This window comes from Equus asinus, chromosome 14 (assembly GCF_041296235.1).
Source record: "Equus asinus isolate D_3611 breed Donkey chromosome 14, EquAss-T2T_v2, whole genome shotgun sequence".
Classification (NCBI taxonomy): domain Eukaryota; kingdom Metazoa; phylum Chordata; class Mammalia; order Perissodactyla; family Equidae; genus Equus; species Equus asinus.
Window position 1 is genome coordinate 46,679,820 of NC_091803.1, and position 27,463 is coordinate 46,707,282.

Genomic DNA, 27,463 nt, shown 5'->3' on the forward strand with positions numbered 1-27,463 from the left:
GCAGCCGCGGCGCACAGTGCCCCTAGAATACACAGGGTCGCAGACCAGCAAGCTGGCCTACGTCGATCTGAACTTTGTCCACGCAGAAGACACCTCCTTACATTCCACGGTTCCAAAGTCCTCTCAAGGCACAGGGGACGGCTCAGGTCAAGACTAGGATACGCACGCCTGGACACTCATTCACCTCACCCTGGCCGGACCCAAGTTTCGGACCCACGTGGCACTGCCGGGCGAACCCACATTTCGGCATTACTACTCTTTCGGGTTCCGGAGTCTCTATGACTGTTTGCTTTTCTTCCCTGAAACATTACGCCCTTCCGGGAACACCCGAACGCTCCACTTCATCCATTCAGCCAGCACCGAGCTCACCGGGGAGACCCAGGCAGCGGAACCGGAAATACTTACTTTGAGAAATTGAGGGAAAACTACATCTCCCAGTATGCCCGGTGAGGCATCGGTTCTCCGTTAATGGATTCGATTGGTCAACACGCGAGAGGGACTGCGCCCTCCAAGGTCAAGCTGGCCAATCACAGGGCAGGGTTGCGTAAACGCTTGGGGGCGGGTCGCTTCCGGCGGCTTTCCAGGCAGATCCAGCATCGGGGAGTATGGGAGCGTGGGAGACTCTTCGTGCCCGCGGTTCTCGGTTTCGAGTCTCGGTCGGGCAGCACTTTCTGTTGCTTCTGTTTGAGTAGCAGGAGGCTTTTAAGATCATTAGTCCCGGAGTGGTAAGTGGGACCCGTCGGCCCGGGAGTCGGCCCTTCCGAGGCTGGGCCTGGGAGAGGAGCCGTTGGCTCGGGTCTTAAAGGCTTTGGGGAAGCGAGGACGCCTAGGGGTGCGTGGAGGAGCTTTGCAGCCGAATTGGCCCTTCCAAGGACTATTGTCTCCCCTTCTGGCTGTGTCCTGAAGTCCCCGTGGCGACTTGAAGAAGGCATTCCCACCCACCGAGATGGCGTCCACCCTCCCAGTAATGGAGGCCCAGGTGAGACCAGGTCCCTTTTCCCACTGCAAGTTCCGGTCGCTACTTTCGGCCTCTGCCTATCCTCCTCCTTTGGAAGAGGGTTAGATATCCCCATCGTGATGCAAGGACACCTGATCCCCAAATAGCCCTTTTACCAAGCTGTCTTTCTTCTTGCGCTAGGCGAATGGTTTGTCAAATTCTTCTTTTTTCAGAACCCCCAACTGAGAGCAGGGCACCTTGCAGAAGGCTATAACAGAGAGCCTCAAAGTGTCTTTCTGGAATGCTGCTCAAACTTGCAGATTCCTAGGCTTCATTCCACACATGTTGAATAAAAACAAAAACAAACAAAAACCCGAGGTGATTCTTAATCACATCGAAGTTATATTGGTTTATAGCACTGGTAAACTTAGGGAAGGAGGAATAGGCCTGGATGTGTTGCTACAGTGAGCTTGGCAATGGCTGTCATGGGGAAGAAAGAGAGGGACTAACAAGTAGAAGGATGTTGGAACAACTGTGGAACCCCCATCCCTTTCATGATTCTTCCTGGGCTGCTCAGTCTTCTCCTTTCCCTTAGAGCATCCTTACTTGATGGTTTCCCTCCCCAAGAGGTGTTCCCTCATCTTTTCTCTTTTAGTAGTCTTTTCTAGAAGTCTCTTCTAGAACTTCTCACACTTTACTGTCTTGATCCTTATACTGCTGCCTCAAAAATTATGTCCATTTTTACTCCCTCCTTCCCAGTCCCCACCACTAGCCCTTAGAACCCATTTATATACCATTCCAAGCACTCAGGAACCTTTTACAACAAGCCCTTTTCTCTGTTGCATCTGATGTTTCTAGCTCTTCTCAGCCTTCCTAGACTGAGTGAGGGAGCGTGGCCTTCGGGCCTCTTGTCCTGAGATGGGCTCTCATGTTGTTTCAGGGACCAATGCTGTTTGAGGATCTGGCTGTGTATTTTTCTCAAGAGGAGTGTGTGAGTCTGCACCCTGCCCAGAGGTCCCTCAGCAGAGATGCCACACAGGAGTGTTTCGAGGATATGGCCTTGATAGGTAAGGCAGTTGTTTTCCTTGCATTTTGGAACTTTGGTCAGTTCTAGGATTAGGATTCCATGTCCCATCCACATGTTGGTGTAGGGGAGTGGGGCCTATTCCTGGCTTATTTATGTTGCTGTCATAAGAAGTTGCATGAGAGTGCAATTTTCAAAGGATGACATGATTTTTAAAAGTCAAAAGTCCTGTTTAGTACAGGACTAGTTTTGCATGGGTCATAGCAGTACCTGGTAGTCTTCCCAAATATTTGTTACAGTAAATTCACAGTTTTACTTGCAAAAACCCCATTAGTATAGGTAACTATCATTTGCTAAAGATTGAAAATTGAGTTACTCTAAAGGGGGTGCTACACCTTTCTTATCTAAAGGCAACTATATGCAGAAATACTCCCTATACCTGAGTAGGTTTTATCCCTGACTAGGGTTGACTGCTGGAACTATCCCATAACTCGTAGTTAATATTTTCCACTTCTCTTCTCATCCTGTTCATGTTTTCCTGTACCTTCTTGAACATAGGAAGTATATTTACAATTGTTCTTCTAGCATTCTTTCTACTAGAAAGAATGTCGTTTCAGGGTCTGTTTCTGTTGATTGATTTTGCTCTTAGTTATGGGTCATATTTTTCTGCTGCTTTGTATATATGCGTGGTAATTTTTGATTGGATGCTGGACATCATGAGTTTTTTGTTTTTGGGTGCTGGCTTTTGTTGTATTTAAAAAAAAAATTTTGGAATTTGTTGTGGGATGCATTTAAGTTACTTGGTATCAATATGATCCTTTCAAGGCTTGCTTTTTGCTTTGTTAGGGTGTATTCAGAGCAACCCTTAGTTTAGGGCTGATTTGGCCTGCTGCTAAGGCACTGTCCTAGGATACTGCCCGATGTGTGTTAGGGGGTCTTTCCAGTTTGGCTGGTGGGAGCATGAACTGTTGAACTATTTTGTGAACTCTGGAGATTGTTCTGTCTACTTCTTTTTGGTGGTTCTTTCCTTGGCCTGGGGTAGTTTCCCCACAAGCACTTACAGATTAGTACTCAACCAAAGACTTAAGAGAACCCCATCTAGAGGCCCAGAACTCTCTACCTGGGCACCTGTCTCTTCTCTGGTATTTTGCTGTCAAATTCTAGCCACCTTGGCATCCCTGAACTTGGTCTGCTCAAATCAGCAAAACCACTGGGTACCGTTTGGATTCCACACACTGCACTGTGGCCCAGAAACACTTTCTAGGCAGTGAGCTGAGGCAGTCAAAAGGCTGTTCCTTTGGAAGGAAATACCCTTTTATATTGGCTTTATAAATTAAGAATATTTTAATATTAAGAAATATTAAAAAGGAATGCTTTTTGGCAGGCCTGAGTTTTGTTAGCTATCCTAGCAGTGATATTGGTTATTATTTGCCTGCAGTATGCGTAGCAGCTCTACCTTGATCTTTCCTCGGTAAGAGTAAAGAAATTTTGGAGAACTCTTCTGGTGACAATAAAACTATTTCTAAAAACCAAGGGTGTTTCTCAGCTAGCAGAAAAGTACTTTCTCTCTTCCTTTCTTGATAAAGATGAATCCCAATCTCTATTCCAGTTGTGGTTGCTCTGCTGTTACTTGAGATTGCTTAAATGATGAAAAGCTCTTGAGACCTAAATAGACTAACTGGAAAACACCACCTCTAGACAGTGTCTACCAAGATGGCCCTTAGTTCCTCTATCTCATTGGAAGCTGACTTAGTTATAGCTATTTTCTGCTTCCACCCCTCACAGGCTCACCTAGAACTAGATCCTTTGGGAAGCCAGTAGAGCCTGCTGGTGCCTGACTTTGTATATTACTGGTGTCTGGGTTATAGGATAAGGCATCTACAGTTTCCTGGTCTTCAGTGTAACTACCTTAGCTTGTTCTTTCCCCAGTACCACTTGAGGGTATTGTCTATGTTTTGCTTTGTTTTGTTTTTATCAACAGGAGGGGAAGGCAAGACTGACATTAATCAGCAGGTAAATGTAGAATCTATGGGACGTGAAGAGCTTGCCCTAGAAAAGTACTCCATTGCCATGCCCCTTGTCTGTTACCCAGAAGAATCCTCTGAGAATGGAGTTGGAAACCTTGAAAGGAAAATATCAGGTGGAACTTCTGCTTGCAAGAAAAGGTTCATAAGCCTTTTAGTTACCATTGAAAACCATACCCCATTAATAGAACTATCTCAATGTTTAGGAACCAGAGCACTTTCTGAAATTCTTGAATGTCCTGGGGAAGAAGCCAAAAATTCCTTCAAGTGTCCTGAATGTGACCAAAGCTTCAGTGATAATTCACACCTTGTTTTGCATCAGAAAACGCATTTGGGAGAGAAAAAGTATACATGTAGTGACTGTGGGAAGATTTTCAATCATAGAGCCAACCTGAGGACACACAGGAGAATCCATACTGGCGAGAAGCCTTATCAGTGTGCTGAATGCGGCAGCAGCTTCCGCCAACACTCGCATCTGTCTCGGCACATGAATACCCACAAGAAGGAGAAGCCCTACACATGTGGCATATGTGGGAGAGGTTTTATGTGGCTCCCAGGATTGGCACAACATCAGAAAACCCACGCTGCCAAAAAAGCCTATGAATGTACTAACTGTGGTAAACATTTTGGTCGGAAAGCAAATCTTGCGTTGCGTGAGAAAATGCACTCATCAGCCACCCAGTACCGGTCCACTCAGTGTGTGAAATGCTTCAGGCAGCCTTCACACCCTGCCCTCCCTGAGAAGGGCCACAAGGATGATTCTGAATACTGTAGTGATTGTGGGGAAAATTTGCTTTCATTCTCAAAATTCAAACCCTTAAAATGTCCTGAGTGTGCAATGACCTTTCTTCGTATTTCTGAGCTTATTTCCCATCAGAGCATTCATAGAGGGGAAAAGCCCCATACATGCAAAACATGTGCAAAAAGTTTTATTTTGGGCTCAGAGCTTGCATGCCACCAGAAGAGCCACACAGGAGAGGAACCTTTTAGATGTACCAGGTGTGGGAAAAGTTTCAGGTTGAATACGCATCTCGTTACTCATCAGCGAACCCATACAAAAAACACCATGTAAATATAGCAAAGTCTCATTAACACTTGTGGTTTCAGTATCTATACCGAAAACTGGGCAACAATTACCCTTTATGTCCTAGGCATTATACTAAGCACTTTACACACGTCCCACATAATATGTCACTTAATTTCATCACAATCTTGATTTAGGCACTATGATTTCTATTTTATAATTGAGGAAACATAAATTAATGTCACAGGTAGTGAATGAAACCAGGATTCTAACTCAGTAACTCAATTACTGTTCAGATTCCATTTGTATGAGCCAGAGAACAACACAGAACTTTTTTTAAATTCACTTTTCATGAAAATGAAGGTTATTGCTACAGTTCTTTTAATTTTGTTTACATGGTTTCTAAGTAAGTTTTAGAAGGAGGAGAATTTATTTATTTTTTGCCAGTTCTGCAGATATAGTATCTAGGAAAGTAACTACTTTTATACCTGTTTTATACTTTTTTTTTTGGCTGTAATGATCTGAATGTAATATTTGTATGCGATTATTCTTGTTTTACATGTGAATTTCTGGAGGGGTTTAGGAGCCTTTTTTCCCCCACATGTGAAAAGTTCCCAAACAGGGGTACTAGTTGGTGCCATGACAGCTGTTAGTATCCGGGGAGTTCCCATTCTCAGATCTGATGCCAGTGGCCTTTGTGATTCAAGCATTTACGAGGAATTTGGCAGTCTGACTATAGCCCTTTCTGGTGCCTGGACTTGATCGAGGGAAAGATACTTACTCCTCTCTGAGAATGTTTACCTCCAAGTCTCTACTGAAGCACATTACCTGCCTTGCTATGAATAATAGTAACTATTGTTTAGTGAGCATGTTAGATACTTTTGGTATATTACCTAATTTAATCTTCAGAATAAATCTATGACAGAGAAAGGACTACTATCATTTCATAAATGAGGAAACTGAAGCCCCTAGTGGGTAAAGTCAGTACCTTCCACAAGACACAACAATAGCAATGTGCTGAAGCTGGCATTTCATCTTGGGTCTCTCTGATGCTGAAGGCCGTGCATTCTGAGACACCGTGTTATGTGTTGGCATGTGCACCACATGTTAGCACTGCAAGCAGCTGAGATAGGTGGGTGAGGGTGGTCCTCATGGAGGTACCCTGTGCATGTGCCTCCTGGAACCCCTTCACTCCCTTTGTGCTGTATCTCAAGCCTGACTTATATTTGTGGTTATAAAGCAACAGAAAGACTCTCCAGGACCTCAAGTTTAAACTCCCATCCCTACGATCAGATGAGAGATTGCAAACTACAGAGTACAGTCCTTATGGTTTTAGTGAAAAAAAATTTCCTCATTGCCAAAGAAAAATACATATAGAAAATTGTTAGGTTTAACCAAAATACTTGACAATATACAGGTCTTTCGATACTGCTGTTATGTATAAATATTGGAGCAAAATATTGCTAAATGGAATGGTTATTAATGTTAAAGATCCAGAGAATCTTGTAAATATACATTCATATGGGATTTCTCTTTAAAGCATAATTGTGTACCTGCCAGCAAAACAGCATTTAAATGGGCTTTTGACTGGGATGTGAGAATGGTCTTATTCTATTTAAATACAGCATTTGCTAAAATGATATTATCACTGGGAAACCTCATGAGCAATAATAGGCATCTGTAGGACTAATTGGATGGCACGTAGTACCTGGAAGATGTGGTCTTCCTACAGAACAGCAGATTGAGAATTGAATGTACAAAAAGATGCTGGTTACTGCTGTAAGCTCTTAAGCCGGAAGATATGGTTGATGAGTAAGGAAAATAGAAGCCAATAGCCCTACCCCAGGGAGGGGTATTCCTTTTTCCCTTTTTTTGTTCTTATTTCTTGTTTGCAGATCCACAGTTGAGACCCCGTGCTCTGTATGTCAAGGTCACACTTGGCTCTTTGTTTCTGATGTCTCCACTCTTAGGATACAGGACAGCAGTCTGCTGGGGCTTCAGGGTCTTAAATAAAAAAGCAAGGTCTTCTGTAGGTTTTTCTTCAGCAAGTCTGTCTGTCTGAGGTGCTTAGAATTGTGTAGAAAAATGGTCTCCAGTTAGATTTCTTAGCAGCCAGCTCTGGGATATAATGATCTTTGCCAAATGCCAGGAAGCACCAATCTCTCTGCTCTCCTGCTCTGCCTTTAGTGGGAGCAGCTGGCATGGTGCCTCATCAGTACATATTAGGGGCTCTCAGATTTCAGCTGACTGAATGAAGAGTTGCAGGGTGGGGAATAAAATTGGGAAAGCGGCTCCTCCTAGCAGAGTTGCTGCAGAAAGAAGTAGGGAAGTCTGTCTTAGAAGGCACTTGGACAGAATGGGGCTGACATACAGATAGAAGCTGTCATCCTTTCGTCTGCTCCTAAGAAAGAATAGGGCAAGGTGAGGATTTATGCCATCAATGCTATTCTGCACCTCAAGACGAAAAGTCGTCTTTCCAGATGAGGCTTCCTTCACGATGAACTTCAGGTTTTACATTTTTCTTTATTTTCCAGATTTTGGAAGATTATGCCAAACCTCCAAAAGAGATTAGAAAAATAGCACTTCTGCAAAAACATTAACATACCCGTGAGTCTAATTAAAATGCCTTTTTGGTGTAATATTGTTAGTGATTGGTATGCAGGAAAAAGTTAAAAAGAAACCCAAAGCTCTGAGTGTCAGTTACTGTGAAAGAGGCATATTTTCCGTTGTTGCCTTTTTGTGCATCTGAACCTAAACACATTTGCTGGATGTAATTCAAGCTGCTCTGAGCCCAAGTTGCTGAAGGAAGAGGTCAGTATCTGCCAGTGAGATCCATGCTGTTTTTATGATGATGGTTTTTTTACCCTTCTCTTTACAGTGTCAACTGATGGAGATAGATTCCACAGATTGTCATTAACCCAGAGATGATATTAGCCTACCAGGTTAGCATTAACATATACTGGATAAAAGTTAATATAGGGATGAAAAACTAAATGCAGGAGTTTATTGCTTTGAACAGTTGGTTCACTACATTTTGTAGCATGGATGTTGATCCACCGTGCAGAGTGAAAACTCTGTACTGAAGAAATTAAGTCTTGAATAAATTTCTTGGTTTTTGTTGATGCAGTGATGAAAATGTTTATCAAATCCTTAAGGTGATTGCCAGCATATCAGGGTCTGTAACAGCCATCACTGAGGAAAACAGCATTGTTCCAGTAGTATTCAGATGTCAACAGTTTATACTTTGTAATTAAAGAAATTGTGGAATTTAGTTGTTATTCTTGAAGGAGTTGGACTCAAAATGGCTTTGTTTAGGACCTTTGTTACATTGGGTAATACTTCATTCACATCTCCCCATTTAACATAGAAAATGACTAACCCAGTAATTCAGGGAGTTAAGACTAAAAACAAGTGACATTTCACAGCAAGTGCCATTTTGAATCTTTGACTCCTGAGATCCCATATAATTAAGTGGCATTGTTCTGATGACTGCAACATGGTATACGATCTGATACCGACGATTTTGCTCAAAGTAATCTGACAATTTACTGCATATACGTACAAAGCAGGCTATAGTTTATCTGAATAGAGTCTATTTTGAATTGTTTATTAAACTTGTTATCGCTATAGGATTTCAGTAGGAAAGGGTTTTTGCTTTGACCATCTGTGTGAAAGTAACTAAATGATCTTCATTAGAAGTGTATTCATCTGTTTTAGTTTTATAGATTGAGAGAGCTATTGATCTGATACCAAGATGACCATTACCCATCTTTTCATGGCCCATCTGACTACTGGTGTTTCATCTTTTATTTTTTGACATCTCTCCTCACATTAACAGTCTGGGGAGGATGGGAATATGACACATACATTTATATAAACCTGAGAATATGCTGCAATTTCTAGTTCCTTTGGATACCTCAGAAGTATGTTTGTTTTATGCACTTGTACTGTTTATGTCTGTTTAATGTTTCGATTTTACTGTTTTTGGTGCATTCTCATCAGTCAGCTCTAGATTGCAAGCTCTCATCAGGCAGTGATTATGTCTATCCGATGTGCAATTTGGCATCTAATAAATGCTTTTTTAAATAATGATGGCTATGAGGTGAACTTTTTTTTTTACACTTCAGTGGTTTTAGATGGTAATAAGATGAATTTTGAAGACAGGCGGGATTGTGTTTTGGAGAGGGTGAATGAATGGCCGTAATAATGGAAGTAAAATCGTTTGCTTCCCAGAACTTAGAAGAAAATTCCATCACTACTCCGGGACACAGCACTAGACGTCGATTTCCCTTCCAGCCTTTGCTCCACGGCGGCGGTACAGGGCCACATACCTCCAGCCACGAGAGCGGCGATTGCCCTCGTGGGTCTCCGCCTGGAGCCGAGGGGAGGAGGTAGGCGGGGTGGTGCGCTGGCTAGGGCTCCCAGAAGGCTTTGCGCGGCCTGGGGGAGACCGTGCGGCTGGAGCCTGGCAATCTGCAGCGCAGGTTGGCGGAAATGCCAACGAGATGAGACGTGCTAGAGCGGCCCGTGAAGCCGAGACCGGAAGTTGCGCGCTTACTTTCGGCGCCCTCTTCTGGCGGCGCCGCTGCGCACCCCTGGGAGTGTTGAGGTGCGGTGGGCGGTGGGAGCTCTGCTACGAGCTCGGCCGCGCTCGACCCTTGCGCACCTGCCACTGCGAGCCGATCTCCGCAGAAACTGGGCGGCGAGAGCGAGAGCATTTGTCGAGGGGCTCCTCGGGATTCTCCCTCCGCACCGGCAGGAAGATAACGCCGGTGTGACTGTCGGAGGCCAGCCCGAATCTCCGTCCCGCGAGTCCAGGCACTGACCGTCCTGGGGACGGGAGAAGAAGCCCCGCGCTACCTCCGCAGCCCTAACCCTTCTTTGGCAAGGCGAAGCTACGGGCTCGCCCTGCCTGTATGCCTGGCTTGTTGAAAGGGATGCTTTGTGCTTCTTACTTGCCCTGGGTAGAGTATCTTCTCTCTAGAATCAGCGCCAGTCTCCTCGTCGGCTTTCTGTGTCTCGCGGCCGAATTCTAATATGCTTCTGCTTACTAGAGTGTACCCTGTGCTCATCTGAGTACATGGTCTCCCCAAGTGCGCTTAGCCACTTCGATGACTACGAAGACCCCACTTGATGTCTAGATTTCTCCTTTCCTCTGCACTCCAGATCCCTACATTCAAGTGCCTAGGAGAGATCTTCCTTTGGATGTCTCTAAGGCATCGAAACACCTGCCCCAAACCGAACTCATGCGTTTAGCACCTGATCTGTTCGGCCTGCAGCATGTGGCACCAACATCCACACAATTGCTTATGCTACCAACACACACTGCCTCTTCCTCTGCTCCTCATCCATTCAATCATCAAGTCCTGTGGATTCTACCTCAAAAATATCTTTCAAATCTGACTGCTTCTCTCTGTCTCCACCCTTAGCTAACAGCATGGAGCCTGGATTGACTGAAATAGCCCTCTCCTCCTCTCTCACATCACTCTTGTTCCCTGCCAGCACATCTGATCATGTCACCTTCCAACCTGATGTCTTCCACTGGCTTCCCATTGTCCTTAGGATGATGTCCAAAATTTTCAATGTGACCTTCCTAACCATTACTTCCCTGCCAACTCCAACTCCAGCTGCTCTCTTCTTCATTCTCTTTCTTCAGCTGCACTTTCAGTTGTTCAAATATACCAAGCTCTTTAATTCCTCAAGACTTATAAACATACTTTTCCTTTTACCTGGAACATCCCTCTACTTCCTTTATTTTCCCCTCCTCATAGAACTTACCGTGCTTGTAATTGAATACTAATTATATAACTAGTGGTTTAATGTCTCTGTGGGGGCAGGGACCAGGCATAGCAAGTGCTTAAAATTGTGCATTGAAAGAATGAAACTTCTTTGGCTCTGTCACCTTTTTTTTGAGGAAGATTAGCCCTGAGCTAACATCCCCCACCAATCCTCCTCTTTTTTGCTGAGGAAGATTGGCCCTGAGCTAACATCCCTGTCTATCTTCCTCTACTTTATATGTGGGATGCCCACCACAGCATGACTTGATAAGCGGTGCGTAGGTCTTTGCCTGAGATCCAAACTGGCGAACCCTGGCCACCGAAGCAGAGCACCCAGACCCAACCGCTATGCCACTGGGCCAGCCCCAGCTCTGTCACTTTTATACTGTTGGATACACCTATAAGACTGACTGGAGGAAGGGGAGTAGGCAGTGGTGCTGTCAGTTACAAGCAGGCAAGAGGTGTAACTGCAGCCCAGGGAAGCTGTAAGGAAGTTAGCAAAAAGCTTGACTAAAACGGTTCTCAGGATAAAAACGTTATCATGCTCTATAGGCTTGAAAGGAATAATTTAGCAAAGATGCACAATTGCTACAAGCCACGTTGGAAGGAAGTGAGATAAAAGTGATGTTTGTATTCAAATAGAATTGTGTTGAACTAATAAAACAGAGAAGGAGACTTGAACAAGCTGGTTCTACATCTTACTGCCTTGAACCTTCTGGGAGTAAACTGTTAGTGATTAAAGTAGCTCACATCACTGGACCAGAGGACACCTGGCCCCAAAACATCATTGCCTGTGCTGTTCCCATCTTAGAAGGTCCCCTCAGCCGGAGAGAGGCAAGCACCCAAAGTGGGCATTATGGTGCTACACTTGAAGTCTGTGCTGCCCAGGAAATTCCAAGAGAGGGTGTTGACACTCTGAATATCATGGAACAACTGCGACTTGGCCAGCAGGTCCACATTCCTATTGGAAGTTGTTTCATTTGACTGATTTGGCTCATGAGCCCATCCCTGATACAACCACTGTGACCAGGAGGATGGAGTATACTGGCCAGGCCTGGTTCTCATGTGCCCTCCTGGAGCTGTGGTTGGGGTCAGCCCCACCAAAATCACATGGACAAAGTGTGAGAGAAGAGGTGACTCCCTAAGGGATACTTAGGGTACTTTAAGGAGAGGATGGGTGCTGGGGTGAAAAGTAACGGGTAAGTCAGAGTAGAGACTCAGAGGGGTAATTAGGACAGTGATGGAAATGGTAACATACTCAAGTGCTTGGCTGGTGTCTGGCCTTCCTGTGCTAAGCACTTTTCTTGGATTATTTCACCATTCTCATTCACATTTTACACATGCAGAAAATAGGGCTGGACTGTAGGATATGCTGGGAAGTAGAAGGAGACATGATGGAAGTCTAAGGTGCATTGTTGAAGGTGTGCTGTTAAATTGCCCAGCTTCCTATGAGCCGTGCAAACTCCAGAAAATGATTGAGTCTCAGTCTCCTCAAATGCCAAGAGAATAATCATGAAGTCTACCTCAAAGTGGGTAAGGGTCCAGGGAGATGCTGTGAGGTATATCTCTGAGGAATCATTACTGCAAGAGAGAAGGAGACTTGTTGCAACATCAAGTGACTGCCCTGGCAGGAGAAAGCTGAGGGGCCCTGACCTTCCTATCTCAAGTAGAGCCTTCCCTAGTCACTTCTCATCACATGATTCCTGTTTATTTTTTTCTTAGTAGTTATGGCTGCAGTTTTACATTTGTTTGTGTAATTATTTGATTCATATCTGTTTCCCCCTCTATACTGGGCTTTCTAAGACTGCATGCACGTCGTCTGCGTTCACCATTAGATCCCCAGCATCTAATGGTGCCTGGAGCGTAGCAGGCATTCAATAAATATTTGTCACAAGAATGAAAAGATTAATGAGTGAACCTCCAGGACATCCTTTCAGCGCGAGCTAACTGTCCCAAGCGAGCAACCGCGCGGACGCCTCCTGAGCTGGACGTGGAACCAGCTGGAACTACATTTCCCAGAGGGCTCCACGGCGGTAGGGCCCCTATTCACATTGACAGCTGTGAGAGGCAATGGGAGGCGAGGCTTCTTTGGCTTGGAGGCCGGATGGCCCAATCAGAGAGGAGGAAACAGGCCACTTCCTGTCTAGGCCCCGCCCCTCACCCTCAGGCTACTTTGCCCTCTGGTCCCAATGCCTGATGGGTTCCCCTGGGATATTTTGCCCAGGGCTCGTTCCGGGGGACAGGTCGCGTGCTGAACCTTTTGGATCCTGAGCGGACGTACCTGGAGAACCCTGGGGATGGGAGAGCTAAGGCCCCGGGGGACCCATCGACTCCCTTCGAGCAAGTGCGGAGCCCGGCGGAGCGTCCCGGACACCGCGTCCGGCTCCCCACTCCACGGGCCGAATCAGCTGCCGTCTGCGCCCCCGCGCGCCGCCCCCGGGTGAGGGGCGTCCGGGTACGATGGTAGGGCAGGAATGCAGGGACAGGGTTTCGATGCGACCTGCATTATGGGGATAACTCTGCAGTCAGATGCTGTAGATTGAGACAAGCTCGGAGACGACAGACACTCAGGAGGCTGCTGCAAGAGAGCGAGTGAGAGATGAGGGCCTGTAGTGGGGCTCATGGGAATGAGGAAGAGGGGTGTCTTCCAGACAGATTTAGGAGGCGAAAGTAACGATTTGGTGAGGTGAGAGAGCAAGGAGTTAGAGATGACTTGGAGTTTCTGGTTTGGGTGACTTGATGGTGGCTCTGTGGAGAGAAGATCCCCTGCCTCTTCGTGAGTTTACAGTTTTTCTAAACTTCCTAGGGAGGTGCGTTAATCACAAGTGAGTGCGACCTTGCAGCTGTGATAAATGCTATAGAGAAGAAGCACATTTTGCCGTGAGAGAGATGTCACCTGACCAGGATGGTCAGGGAGACGTTTTCTTCTGAGGAGAGCTGAGAGCTAAACAATGACTTTGAGTTTTGGTTGGAGACTTCTGGAAAGGGCACAGGTCAGTGGGCTGCAATCTCTAACCAAGAACCTTACAAGGGTCTCAGCTAACGTGTCGGCTGACCCCACGCATGGTCAGCTTTTCTTGCTTACTTGTACTGTCTGTTTCAGGGAAAAGCAGCCAGAAAATGGAGAACACAGACGCCCAGCCACACCCTACAGAAAGACAGGGTGTGACATTCCCAGGTCCAGTCCCAGCTGATATGAGGCTGTCCCCTGAGCCATAAGATGGCTGCAAACTTGGGTGCCCTGGACCTCCCCATCCCCCAGAACTGGAAAGCCTCCTGATAAAAGATGCCACCAGGAGGCAGGAATCTAACCTGCAAATCCATGATCCTGGTCCTGAAACACTGTTGTCAGGTCATCATACCCCTCTGCCATGAGGAGCTGGCTGGGCCGGGGAGGCCCTTAGCCACATATGGGGACTGTGCCATCAGTGGCTATGGCCAGAGATGCCCCCAAGGAGCAGATCCTGGAGCTCCTAGAGCTGGAGCTCTCCTGACCATCCTGTCTGAGATCCACACTGGGTTCACTTGAGGACTCAGAGGGCGACAAGAGGCAGTAACTGATGGAGGATTTGTGGAGAGCTCAGGAAACCAGGATACTGGGATGAGAAGGGCCAGAGGAGACCCAGAGAGTGAACACGAGATAGGTGATAAGCTCCTCTCCTTGGAAGAAGCAGGCAGAGGGGATACCCTGAGCATATGTTAGCCCTCTGCAACAGGTAGAATGTGGGCAATCTTGGTTCTTCTTCCAGCAATACGCTGTAATTTTGAAAAGGTTTGGGAAGAGGAGTGTGGGGAAGTCAGAGGCAGAGTTGATCACCCTCCCAGTTTTGCTGTGAGCCAGCCTTGCCTGAGGCAGCCCTGCCCACGGGTCTGCACTTCCAGTGGTGGCTGGACCAGACCTATGAGAGCCACTCCAAAGGAGGAGCAGGCCTCTTGAGGGGCGAGGCATTTACTCCCACTGGAGCCTTTGCCTTAGAGTGCTGGGGCACTGGCTCCGCTGGAGGCACATAACTCTGATCCTCTCACTTAAACCTTATAAAGTTGAAGAAACAGATTTGAAAGGGGAACTAGAGCCAGGATTGGATCTAGGTCTGTCCAAAGCCAATGTTCATGCGCACTTGGTGCTATGGTCTGAATGTTTGTGCCCGCCTCCATCAGTTCATATGTTGAAATCCTAACCCCCAAAGATGATGGTATTAGGAGGTAGGGGCTTTCAGAGGCGCTTAGGTCATGAAGGCAGAGCCCTCATTAGTGGGACTTAGTGCCCTTATAAACAAGACCCCAGAGAGCTCCCTCACCGCTTCCACCTTGAGAGGAGACAGTGAGAATACGGCAGCTGTGAACCAGGAAGAGGCCTCTCACCAGAACGCGACCTGACCATGCTGGCACCTTGATTTCAGACTTCCAGCCTCCAGAACTGTGAGAAATAAATGTCTGTTGTTTGTAAGCCACCAAGTCTGTGATAATTTTGTTATAGCAGCCTGAACAGACCAAAACACTTGGCTATGCTGAACTGTCTCCCGATGCTCCTTTCTTAAAGTTTTTCAAAAGGTAAAACAAGTGCCTTAAAACTTTTCCTCAGGACATTGTCTTTGGCTTGAAGCCCTCATGCTACATGTGAAATATACTTCTCTGCAGTGTCACTTCCTGGGTTCTGCCTTTTCCTAATACTGTGTCACTCTCAATCTGTCAGCTCAGGCCTTCCCTCCCGCTGATGAAAGCACACTGCTCCTGTCCTCTCCTGGCAAGGCTGAGTCCTCAGTATAGGTGTCCCCCACTTCACACACAGACATGTCCACGTCCCTATGCCTGTGTCCTCACACCTCCCAGTGGGGTCCAGGTAAGCCCTAATTTGTAACCTTCATCTTTGGATGTTCTGCCTTCTACTTCTGTTGGGGGCACCCTCCTCTGCCACCCTGGTCTCTCTCCTTGTCTCTAACCCTCGGCTCCATCTTCTAGAGCAAGACCTTGACCTCTGCCCCCATTCTTGCTTGCAGGTACTCCAGGAAGACTAATGTATAGCCCCACTCACAAGATTTTTGTGGCCTTCTGGCAAACTTTTCACTGGGTTCTTGAAAATTATGTATTTGCAAAAAGTAAGGAGTACGTTATTCACAATAGCCAAAAGATGGAAACAACCCCAATGTCTATTGGCAGATGGATGGATAAACAGACTGCTCTATCCATACACTGGAATGTTATTGAGCCTTAAAAAAGGAGTGAAATTCTGACACATGCTACAACATGGATGAACCTTGAGGACATTATGTTCAGTGAAATAAGCCAATGACAAAAAGACAAATTCTGTATAATTCCACTTATATGAGGCCCCTAGCGTAGACAAATTCACAGAGACAGAGAAGTAGAAGGGTGGGTGCCAGGGGCTGGGGGAGGGGGCTGGGGATTCATTGTTTCTTGGGGACAGACCTTCAGTTTGGAAAAATGAAAAGTGTTCTGGAGATGGGATAGTGGTGATGGCTGCACAATATTGTGAATGTACTTAATGCCACTAAACTGTACATGTAAAAGTGGTTAAAATGGTAAATTTTATTTATGTATATTTTATCATAATAAAATTTTTTTTAAAAAGCCAATGTAAAAAGAAAAAGTAAGGAGCAGCATGAAGGGCCATGGAAGAAGGGGGTGCCTCTGCTTTGGGGTGCCTGTCTCTACGACCCCAATTTTATTCATAAACATTCTCCTTTGAAGAAATTCTTTTGCTTCTCCAGGACGTTCTCTACTGTGACCACAGTGTAAGCAAGTCCAGGGCAGTAGGACCTCTCCTCCCTCACATCCCTGTGGCCTCTTCGCTCATTCAGGTGGGAGCTGATGGGAGGAGATTTCAGGATGCTGTTTCAGTTGACACATCATTCGTCTTCCTTTTGTATGACACTTTCCAGAAAACAAAATGCTTTCACATGCACGTATTCACTTCACCAGTCATGGGAGGTAAGCAGGGCAGGTCTTCCCATTTCCATGGAAGAAACAGTCTTGGAGAATTTAAATGACACATCCAGATCTCGGGACTGGAGAGTGACAGAGCTGGACACAAAGCTTTCCCTTGGTCTTAGCCTGGTACAAAGCCTATTCCTCTGTTTGTTGATAGAGCTGCCTCTGATCCAACTAACCCCAAGTCACCCGCAGGACCAAGGTACGGTCTTGGGGTTCCTCCAGCTGGATCTGCCCTCATCTAGCCCTGGACGAGTTTCTAGAGCCAGAAGTGACATTTGGAGAGGTTTGCCTCACACTTCTGTTTCACTGGTAATTCAAAAATCGTGACTGTGACCGTAATGGCCACTTTTGTATTTTGGCAGGTGACAGCTGCTTTAAAGAGATGTATTGGAATTATGCAAAAATATATTACAACAGAATGGGAGAAAATATTTGCAAGTCATATATCTGATAAGGAGTTGATTCCAGAATATCTAAAGGACTCTTACAACTCAACAATAAAAAGACAACTTAATTTAAAAGGGCAGAGGTTTTGAATAGCTGTTTCTCTACAGAAGATACACAAATGGCCAAGAAACACATGAAAAGATGCTCAATATGGTTGGCCATCAGGGAAATGCAAATCAAAACTACAATGAGATACTACTTCATATCCACTAGCATGGCCATAATAAAAAAGACAGACAATAACAAGTGTTGGTGAGGATGTGGAGACCTGGAACGCTCACATACTGCTGGGGAGGATGTAAAATGGTGCAGCCCTTGTGGAAAACATACCAAATGGTTAAACACAGAGTTACCATCTACTGATACATGCTACAACATGGATGGACCGGGAAGACATTGTGCTGACTGAAGGGGGGTGCGCTCAAGGGGGTGCAGGCATGGGGAATGACTGCTAATGATGATGAGATTTCTTTTTAGGCTGTTGAAAATGTTCTAAAATTAATTTGCAGTGATAGTTGCACAATTCTGTGAATATACTATGATAACTGTACACGTTAAGTGGATGAATTTTATGGTATGTGAAATATATCTCAATAAGGCTGAAAAAAATAGCATTTTGTTTTAGAAACATCTTGGGGAAATTTCAACTCTATTGGATGGTATTTGGCAGTTGTTAATTTTGTTGGGAGTGATAATGGTATTATGGGGGAGGTTTCACAAATCCTTACCTGCTGTAGATGGAAATACTTTTTGGAGAAATCTGTGAGGTGCAGATTCCCCACCTATGCACAGATGCTTCCCCTCTCCCTGTCTCCCTGGGGGTAATTCAGGGACCACATAACATGAGCAGGAGTCATCCCACCCCAAGAAGGGTAAGTACAGGGCAAATCCAGAGAGGATGGTGAATCTTACAGGCTGCTCCATGGGTGAGGGCTGCACACAAGAGGAGAAAGACGATCTTCTTTATATGGGGTAGCTGATTGCAAGCCAGCAGGTCAGTGTTTTGTGCTGAGGCTCTCTGGTGGAACCATGCATGGGCAAGGGGGACGGGAGAACCCTACATCTGAAGAACTGAGTACAGAGCTGCAAATGCGGCTGAGCGCCCAGGGCCTTCAGACCCTCCTCGCCTGGAGCTGGGCCTTATCTGCCAAAGGAAAACTGGGCCGGGGGAGGTGAGGCAGCAGCTCAGGCTCGAAAACCTTCTGGGAATGAGTGATCTTCAGGCTAGTGATTTTGTCACAGTCATTCAAGGTCCGCAGTTGAACAGGAACTCAAAGACATGAAGATCTGGCACTTACTGATTTTGTAATCAGGAGAGAGAAAATATACACATACAGGTTCTTCAAAACATACCATGCAAACAAAGCTCTTATTTAAGGAACAGTTCCTGTCCCAACTGTTATAAATAAGAAAAGTGGAAATCTACGTTTCTTCCCTATTAAGAGAGATCTTCTTTGACCAACCAAGTTGATTCAATAGATGGGTGAGGTTGGCTGAATCATGGCCCCCAAACATGTCCACATCCTAAGCCCTGGAACCCGTGGATGTTATCTTATACGGATTTTGCTGATGTGTCTAAGTTACGGCACTTGAGATGGGAAGACTATCTTTGATTATCTGGGTGGGCCCAATACAATCATAACAGTCCTCATAAGAGGGAGGCTGGAGGGTCAGAGTCAGAGGAGAAAGTGACATGATGACAGAGATTGGAGGGATGTACTTTGAAGATGGAAGAAGGGGCCACAAGCCAAGGAATGCAAGTGGCTATTAGAAGCTGAAAAAGGCAAGGAAACAGATTCACCCATGACAGCCTCTGGAAGGAACCAGCCCTGCTGACACCCTGATTTTGGCTCAATGAAACTAATTTCGGACTTCTGACCTCTGGAACTATAAGATGTCTGTGTTGTTTTTAAGCCACTAAGTTTATGGTCATCTGTACTGCAGTGACAGGAAACTAGTACAGACATAAATATCATTAGGGAAGTTATTAAGAAATAACAGTGAAATTGGCCTAGAAAAAGGAGCTGGGGTGAGGTGGGAAAAGAATGAGGAATCAAGAGGCCCCGACTGGTGAGAGGCAGGGGACAGGAATGAGGTAAGGAGCAGGCCTAATAATGAAGATAAACTCTTCTAATATCTAACACAGTTGCTGGGAAGGGGACCGTGGATTAGAGTCTAAAGGGCCACCACTGGGCTTCCATTAAGTCTCTCTGCCCCAGAGACAAGAGGCTTTGTCCACTGCATTCAACAGGTTGTCACCAGGGTCTCTGATTCAGGCAGAAATAGGCCCTGAGGGGAAAGCAGGGGCCCTCAACTCTTCAATCACTGAACACCTCTTTCTCTTGGCTGGGCATGGGTTAAATCCAAAAGCTAAACTGATGGAAAAACAAGGTTCTTATCCTTAAAGAGCTTTTATCGTGTACAGCACATTTCCCCAACCTTGGCACTATTGACACTTTGGACCAGATAACTCTGTTGTGGGGGCCATCCTGTGCACTGTAGGACATTTAGATGCATCTCTGCTTTCCACCCCACTAGAGGCCAGGAGCTACCCTCCCTTCCCCCAAGTCATAACAACCAACAATGTTTTCAGACATTGCCAAATGTCCTCTGGGGGCAAATGTGCTCTCAGGTTGAGCATTACTAACATGTGGGCTGGAGCAGGAAGTGACACATGAGTAAGTCTAAGTCTGCCTAGAACTTGTCAGAGGTTTTGCAGAGCAGGCAACTCGTGTGAGACGGGACAGGGAGGGAGGAGTGGGGGCTGGCAGGTCCTCAGGGCAAAGGGAACAGTATATGCAAAAACCCCGAAATGTGTGTGTGTGTGTGTTGGGGGGGGGGTGTTGCACGCACACACGCACTTGTCCCTCTGCAGTAAGGAACATGAGATTCTTGGGGAGGGTGGTAGGAGAACAGCACAGGCCACAGCCCTGAGGTGACTGGCAGTGATGTGACGATATCGATGCTTTAGGAAGGGCACCCATCTACCAAAACTTTTCTCTAAACTGAGAGATCAGCTGGCTTGTCCAGGGTGACTAAAAATTGTGTACCGATTGGGTTTTAATGTCCATTTTGAGAGAATGAAGGAGTGGAATTAGATGATCTCTCAGGCCTAACATTTTATATAAATGTATTTTGTCATTTTTAGAAACTTTATTGAGGTATAATTTACATATCATAAAATTAACACATTTCAATGGTTTTAGTAAATGTACTGAAATAATCCAGTTTTAGAACATTTTCATCACTCCATTTTGTTATTCTTAAAGCTACTGGCCTAAGGGAGAAAGCAGAGAGTAAAGATTCCCTTTGACATCTTAGGAGTCTATATCCACTCCTTGCTTCTTGTAGCTTTTCCCTATTGCTTGGGAGCAGCTGTGTACATTTTCTTTTCCTAAATCAAAGCTGCTTTGATACAAAAAAGATCCCTCAATATATGTGTGTTTGTTTGTTTATTTTGATAAAAGCACTAATTACTTGGAAACCCTCTCCTCACACAAACATGTTCATACTCTCACTTCATGCATCCTTTGTTAGGAACAGCCAGGAATCATGGGAAGAATATCAGAGGATTTATATTCCAACGAAATCTGCCTTGAAATTCTTGTGGATCACTCATCTTTATTAAAGAAGTGTGCATGTGATAAAGATTGTCTAGTATGACAGGAAATGCATAACTGTAGAATTTACCCTTGAACATATTTAGAGGATAAATAAAGCAGCAGAGAGAAGATTTAACATCAAGGGGGGCAGCTGCAGAATCATCCTGATTCTCCCTCAGTAGTTCCTCCCCGCTCTCCATCTGAGACTCTGGTTCTCTTTGACCCAACACCCAGACCTGGATCTCTTCGCCCTATCACTGTGTATGGTCATGTCCCGAGTCAGCTTCTTCTGGGACCCCTCACGAGCCAAATGTGCACCATCATTCCTCAGGGACCTCTTGCTTTCCTTGTAAGTCACGCAGTGTTTGTGATTTACATGCAAGTAGGGGAAGAGAAATACAAATGCCTTCCTTCTCAACAGAAAGCATGAAGCCCTGCTTTCAGTCCCCATGGTGGAGTCTGTGATGCTGGTGAAGGTTTGAGCTCTGGCGAAAGCTTTTCCCACACTGGCCGCACTGGTATGGCTTCTCTCCGGTGTGGATCCTCTGGTGCAGTTTCAGGGTTGACTGCCGCCCAAAGCAGTTTCCACATTCTCCGCACGTGTAGGGTCTCTCTCCAGTGTGGACTCGCTTGTGTCTTTTCAGCTCTGAATTCCATGTGAAGCTTTTCCCACAGTCATCACATTTGTAAGGTTTCCTTACTGAGCGGGTCAGCTGGTGGCCAAGGCGTTGCACGTGACTGCTCAGGCTTCTTTTACTTCCTTTGCCTTTCCTCAGCTCTCTCAGCGTGTGGCTCTTTAGGGGGCTACTGATGTATTCCAGTTCCCTGCAATGTCTCTGGTAGTGAGCAAATGGCTTTTGAGCATTTGGGGGGCTGACCTGCCTCCGTGACAAGCGGGATTCACTCATATTCGCCCCTCTCGGTTCAGGACTCTGTAGACCATTCCCTTTGGATCTGCCAGCTGACAATGCACATGGCTTTGCTCCTTTAGCCCCCTCCTGTTGCGGATTTTCCTTGTTGTCACTTTTCATTCTGGGGGCCTCTATAATTAGAAAGAATATGTTTCATTTTCTGGGCTTCGAAGAATGAACCTCAACAAAAGAGTTACAAAATATACTGCAAGGTTTCTCAAAGTGTGGTCCTCCACTGGCAACTTGTGTTAGACTTATCTGGGGCACTCGTTAAACAAGAAGGCTGCCTCACATTCCCAAGGCTGCTGAGTCAGAATCTCTGGAGGTGGGACCTGGAAATCTGCAGTTAACAGGCTCCTGGGGTGATTCTGATTTATATGAAAGTTAGGAACCAAGTTCTCCAACCTCCTTTAGGGAAAGGTTTAGGAAAGGAGAAATAGGGAAAAGCAAACCCATCAGTATCAACTGATGTATTAGCTAAGGAATGAAAAGAAGGAAGAGAGTTGAAATTTCAACACTGTAAATATATTCTCACCTACATGAACACTGAATGACCACCACTGTCTCTTCAAATAATGGTAAATCCAGTGAACGTGCCATTTTCTTTCATTACAAAGTTGATGGCATTTGTGTTTGGAAACTGGAATATGGGCTAGATATGTATCCTAATTACAGAAACTCCTCAACTTCTGACCACCAGGAGTGAGGATCAAGATGGAAATGAGTTGGAATGACCTGTGAGCAAGTCAGATGATCTAGAGCTGTGCTATCCCATAGGATTCCTATGTGTGTGTGTGCGTTATTCAATATGGGCCACTAGCCACATATGGCTACTGAGTACCTGAAATGTGGCTAGTGTGACTGAGAAACTGAATTTTAAATTTTATTTAATTTTAATTAACTTAAATTCAGACTTAAACATGCAGCCCATACAATTATGGTCAACTGCTTTTCAACAAGATTGTCAAAACAATTCAATGGGGAAAGAATAGTCTCTTCAATAAATAGTGCTGGGACAACTGGATTTCCACATGCAAAAGAATGAGGGTGGACCCCTATCTCACAACATATACAAAAATTAACTCAAAATGGATCAATGACCTAAATGTAAGAGCTAAACCAATCCCTCTTTGAACAAAACATAGGTGCAAATCTCTGTGATTTTAGATTAGGTAATGGTATTTTAGATGTCACCAAAAACACAAGGTAACATAGAAAAAATAGATAAACTGTACTCCATCAAAATCAAAAACATTTGTGCTTCAAAGGATACTATTAAGAAAGTGAAAAGACAACCCACAGAATGGGAGAACATACTTACAAATTATATATAAGGGTCTTGTATCCAGAATATATAAAGAACTCTTATAAAAACAATAAAAACCTAACCCAATTAAAAAATGAGCAAAGGATATGAATAGACATTTCTCCAAAGATGATGTACAACTGGCCATTAAGTACATGGAAAGATGTTCAAGATCATTAGTCATTAGGCAAATAACTCAAAACCTCCATGAGATACCACATCACATCTAATAGGACGGCTGTAATCACAAAGACCAACAATACTAAACGTAAGCAAGGATGTGGAGAAATTGGAATCCTCATAGATGTTGGTGGGAATGTAAAACGGCGCAGCCACTCTGAAAAACAGTCTGACACTTCCTCAAAAGGTTAAACATAGAGTTACCATGTGACCCAGCAATTCCACTCCTAGGTACATACCCAAGAGAAATGAAAACTTATGTCCACACAAAACTTGTACACAATGTTTGTAGCAGCATTATTCATGATAACCAAAAGTAGAAACAACCCAAATGTCCATCAACTGATGAATAAACAAAATGTCCATATAATGGAATATTATTCAGCCACAAAAAGAAATGAAGTATTGACACATGGTACAACAGGATGAACCTTGAAAACATTATGCTAAGTGAAAGCCAGACACAAAAGATCACATATTGTATGATTCTGGACAATGGAATGCCCAGAATAGGCAAATCCAGAGACAGAAAGTAGACAGTGGATGCCAGGGCTGGAGAGAGGGGGATGGAGTGTGACTGCTAATGGGTATGGGTTTCTTTTTGAGGTTATGAAAATATTCAGGAATTAGAGAGTGGTGATGGTTGCACAAGTGTGTGAATATACTAAAAACCGCTTAACTGTACACTTTAAAAGGGTGAATTTATAATGTGTGAATTATATCTCAATAAATAAAATTTAAACAGCCACATGTGGCCAGTGATGACTGCATTGGACAGTGCAGCTCTGAAGGAAGGCACTGTTGGAGCTTAGGGACGAGGAGCATGAGAATCTACCCTCTCGGGAATCAAAAGAAAGGAGATGGGGACTGCATACAACCCAGCTGCTGCTGAGGCAGGAGAAGGGAGTGTGTGTGGTCCGCTTTCTTCAGGACCATGAAGGCCATAGGTTACGGGGCACGACCTCAGCCAGGGGCATAATGCTTTTCTACTGGACGCTCCAGGTCTTCTCTATTTCTGAGTTCTGAGAATAATCAAACCAAAGTGTTTCATTGAATGTAGCAAATCTTAAGGAATCAAGGCTCTCGTCTTCTTGTAACCCTCTTCTCTAACCTGCTGGCTGTATTCTGCTCTCGCATCTCCAAGACCGGCCACAGTGTTACTGTCATTCAGTCTTACAGACCACAGGACCGTGTAGAGCAGGGCCAGCAATTATACTGACACCAAGCCAGAGACAGACAGGGAAATGGACAAAAGGGTTTAAAGCAGACAGTGGCACAGGAGGAGGAAGAGGCAGAAAATAATATGGAGTGGGGCTTTTTCTCAATGAGAAGATTCTTGAGCCCCTTCTAAACATAGGAGCATTTTAAGTGATGAAACTCAGCCACAGCTCGCATGGCAGTTCATCAGTGGTCAAATATGGATCTGTTTTCACTCTAAGAAGCTCTGAAAGGGACAGAAAAGTAGGCAAAAAAAAAAAAAAGTTGTGCACTGGATTGTCAAATAGTCATTAAGATAAAATGATAAAAACATACTTCTCATGTATTGTATCGCTACCATTCAAATTAGTGAAATTTGTTAGGCAACAAAGATCTACTATTACATTCAGCGTTCAAAAAAACCTAACATCTGGTCTATGGCTTTTCAGAACCAGAAGATGCTGTGATGGAGAAAACAGACTGATGAGAAGGAGAGAAGAGGCACAGAGTGTTTACCTGTTCCAGCCAATTTGGGGGTTGGTTCCTGGAGGAGTGGGGATTTTTCCCAGTGATCGGGGCTCAGGGGCTCCTGAGATCCTGCCTGGGAAGGCTCCTCCAGAGAGCTCTCCCTGGGATACCTCCGAGGAGTTTGCAGTTGAAAGTCTGGCAGTTCCTGTTCTCCAAGTTGAGATCCAGTTTTTTCCAAGAGTACCTTCTGGCCCTGCATACAAACGGCCACCTAGGAACAAGCCCCATGCATTAGAGAATAGCCTGAGGAATGACTGAGGGCAGCTTGACCTCTCACTGCTCTGTAATGACCCCTTTACCCTGGGAATTCTTGATAATGGCCTGGAGGTCAACTTTGATAGAGACCACCGAAACTCTCAAAAGAAGCAGAGAAGGACATACAGAATGACCAGAATGGGCCTGCTTCAAATCAGCCGATACTTCCTGAGTAGATGCCCCTAAAGCTTGGGCCTTTCTCAAGGCCTGGAGTCAAAGTCATCAGAGAGCAGGCACAAATATCAGGGTCGGTTATGACACTGGCCCAGCAGATTCCCAACCTCTGCCCACCGCCTCCCTACTTCTGCTGGAAACAGGCCCTGTAGGACTGGGAAGCACTATGGTGGGGGCTGTTAAAAACCACCCTTATCTAATCGTTCTGCCCAAGACTCTCCTGGTAAGAAAATTCCAGTAACAGTAAGGCTCTAAGCGGACTGTCCCACCCCTGTTCCCTAATTGCTTCTGTTTCCCAAAGCACATGGCTGTTTGCTTTCTGTCTAGGCCCCAAGTGGAGTCTGACTTGGGGGTGGGGATTGGAAGGAATACTGGCCAACTGAGGTGTGACTTCCCGATCCAGAGGCAATATGCAAGATGCTTCACTGGAACAAGGTCCAATGAAGTACCCCTCAAACCAAATTCCTACCCAGCAGGATGACCCTGTCTGCTAAGAATCCTGAATGCAGGAAAACTTCCTGAGGAACGGGTCGGGGGGACCTATCAGCAAAGATTCAAGAACCTTACTTGATCCTCTACTTCTTCACTGGAGCGCCAGTGGCTGAGTTTTCTAAAAGCCTGCTACATTTCCGGCGTGGGGGGGGGGGGGGGTCCCAAATAGAGGCTAGAATCAACGTTTGAAGCCATCTGGTCCGTTTCTGGACTCTGTCTAACTAGGGAGGGATCCAGAGACCAAACACTATCTAGATGAAAAAAAATCCTGGGGACCATGAGAAAGGACTTGCCTTACCCACTGCTTTGGTCTCTTGGCTGCTCTGTGAAAATCTTCCACCAAGGTCACCATCTCCTTGCTGCTCATTGGACATCGATGCCTGACCCGAGCCTGGATCTCCGGCGGCAGGATGTTCAGAAACTGCTCCAGCACCAGTAGCTCCAAAATCTGCTCCTTGGTGTGCACCTCGGGCTGCAGCCACTGACGGCAGAGCTGTCGGAGCCGGGAGAGTGCCTCTTGGGGTCCAGACACCTCTTGATAACAAAACCGTCTAAAGGTCTGGCGTGACAGCTCAGGATCAGGGGAGTCTTTCTGCAGAGCAGGTCCCCGTTTCTCTTCTAGCTTTGTTATTATGTGTCTCTCTTGCTTGGAGGAAGCCTGAATGTGGGACTGCGAGCTCAAAGTTATCTCCATCTTAGCTGCCATTTTGGGGCTCGCGAGACAGCTTCTCTTTCTTTGTAAACAGCTCAAGCCTTGGGCATCATGGCCCTGGAAAATGCTAGAAGGATGCTAGAAATGAAGCTCCTCTGAGGATGCTGGGAGGACAGGATGCAGACAGGGCCTTCTCATTCGCTAGCCCTGACCCCAAACTCCTGAAGACAACACAATTCCTGGGAGTGGAAAGAGTTTGTCTTTCCGCCAGTTTCCTGAACTGCCTTGCAAAGGAGAAAAGTCATAACGTTCTAAAAGGAAACTGGGGAAAATACTGCTTCTATTTCAGCGATAAGCACACAAGGTCTCAGAGGAAATGCGCAATACGACCTAACAGGCTGCCAGGAACCACTAGGAAAAGTTCCAGTTGTCATACAGGTTGCCCGCACCAACTCTCCCGCATCTTGCTTAGACCAACCTGGAGCATCTTGCCAGGAGCTATAGGGTGGGCCTAGGCGGGCCACGGCGACGCCGGGGGGTGAGAGTTAGCGAAAGCCTCCTGCTTGCGAGCAAGGTAGACCGAGGCTCGGCAGGCCCAGCCTTTCCGGCCTCCGAGGGCGCCCCGCTCCGGCTCCGCGCCACAGCTGGCCGGGGCTTGGAGAAGCTGCGGCACTTCGGCGGGCAGCGCAACTTCGTGGCCAGGTGCGAGACCCGGCGGACACCTACGACGGTAGCGTCGCCTACTGCCCTGCACCCGATGCCCACCTGCAGCGCACTCACCTCTCTTGGGACCGAGACCCGGAACCCAGGAGCCGGGGCTGGGGGCGGGGCCGAAGCCGCTCGTGGCGGACACTCCCACTGGCTGCCTAGGAATTACGCCGCGGGAGGGCCCGCCTCCTCCACAGAGGGATTGGCTCCTCAAGAGCGTTCTCTTTCGTCTATTGGCTGCTGACTCTGTCGATGCTGGCGAAGAACCGCGCC

General features: G+C 45.9%; 2 protein-coding genes and 1 long non-coding RNA gene across 4 annotated transcripts; 2 read left to right on the forward strand and 1 right to left on the reverse strand.

The window, feature by feature from the left end:
• Positions 1 to 553: 553 nt before the first annotated feature.
• Positions 554 to 9,094, forward strand: ZNF597 (zinc finger protein 597). Its single transcript, XM_014833195.3, has 3 exons — positions 554 to 979; positions 1,878 to 2,004; positions 3,943 to 9,094. Exons 1-3 carry the CDS (start codon positions 947 to 949, stop codon positions 5,055 to 5,057), a joined length of 1,275 nt encoding a protein of 424 aa, XP_014688681.1. The 5' UTR covers positions 554 to 946; the 3' UTR covers positions 5,058 to 9,094.
• A 3,851-nt stretch (positions 9,095 to 12,945) lies between these two features.
• On the forward strand, positions 12,946 to 15,237 carry LOC123276954 (uncharacterized). The gene is made up of 3 exons (XR_006513591.2): positions 12,946 to 13,241; positions 13,593 to 13,779; positions 13,890 to 15,237. It is a non-coding gene; the product is annotated as an uncharacterized lncRNA (long non-coding RNA).
• Positions 15,238 to 20,318: 5,081 nt separating this feature from the next.
• On the reverse strand, positions 20,319 to 27,333 carry ZNF174 (zinc finger protein 174). Of its 2 annotated transcripts, none has more exons than XM_014833033.3 (3): positions 26,129 to 27,333; positions 24,898 to 25,120; positions 20,319 to 21,829 (listed from the first exon to the last, which is right to left on the reverse strand). In XM_014833033.3, the coding sequence occupies exons 1-3, from the start codon at positions 26,534 to 26,536 to the stop codon at positions 21,228 to 21,230; spliced, it is 1,233 nt and encodes a 410-aa protein (XP_014688519.1). In that variant the 5' UTR covers positions 26,537 to 27,333; the 3' UTR covers positions 20,319 to 21,227. The 2 variants fall into 2 exon arrangements, with proteins under 2 accessions (XP_014688519.1, XP_014688520.1); XM_014833034.3 differs by lacking the exon at positions 20,319 to 21,829 and adding an exon at positions 24,452 to 24,628 and having other exon boundaries at positions 26,129 to 27,289.
• Between the last annotated feature and the right edge of the window lie 130 nt (positions 27,334 to 27,463).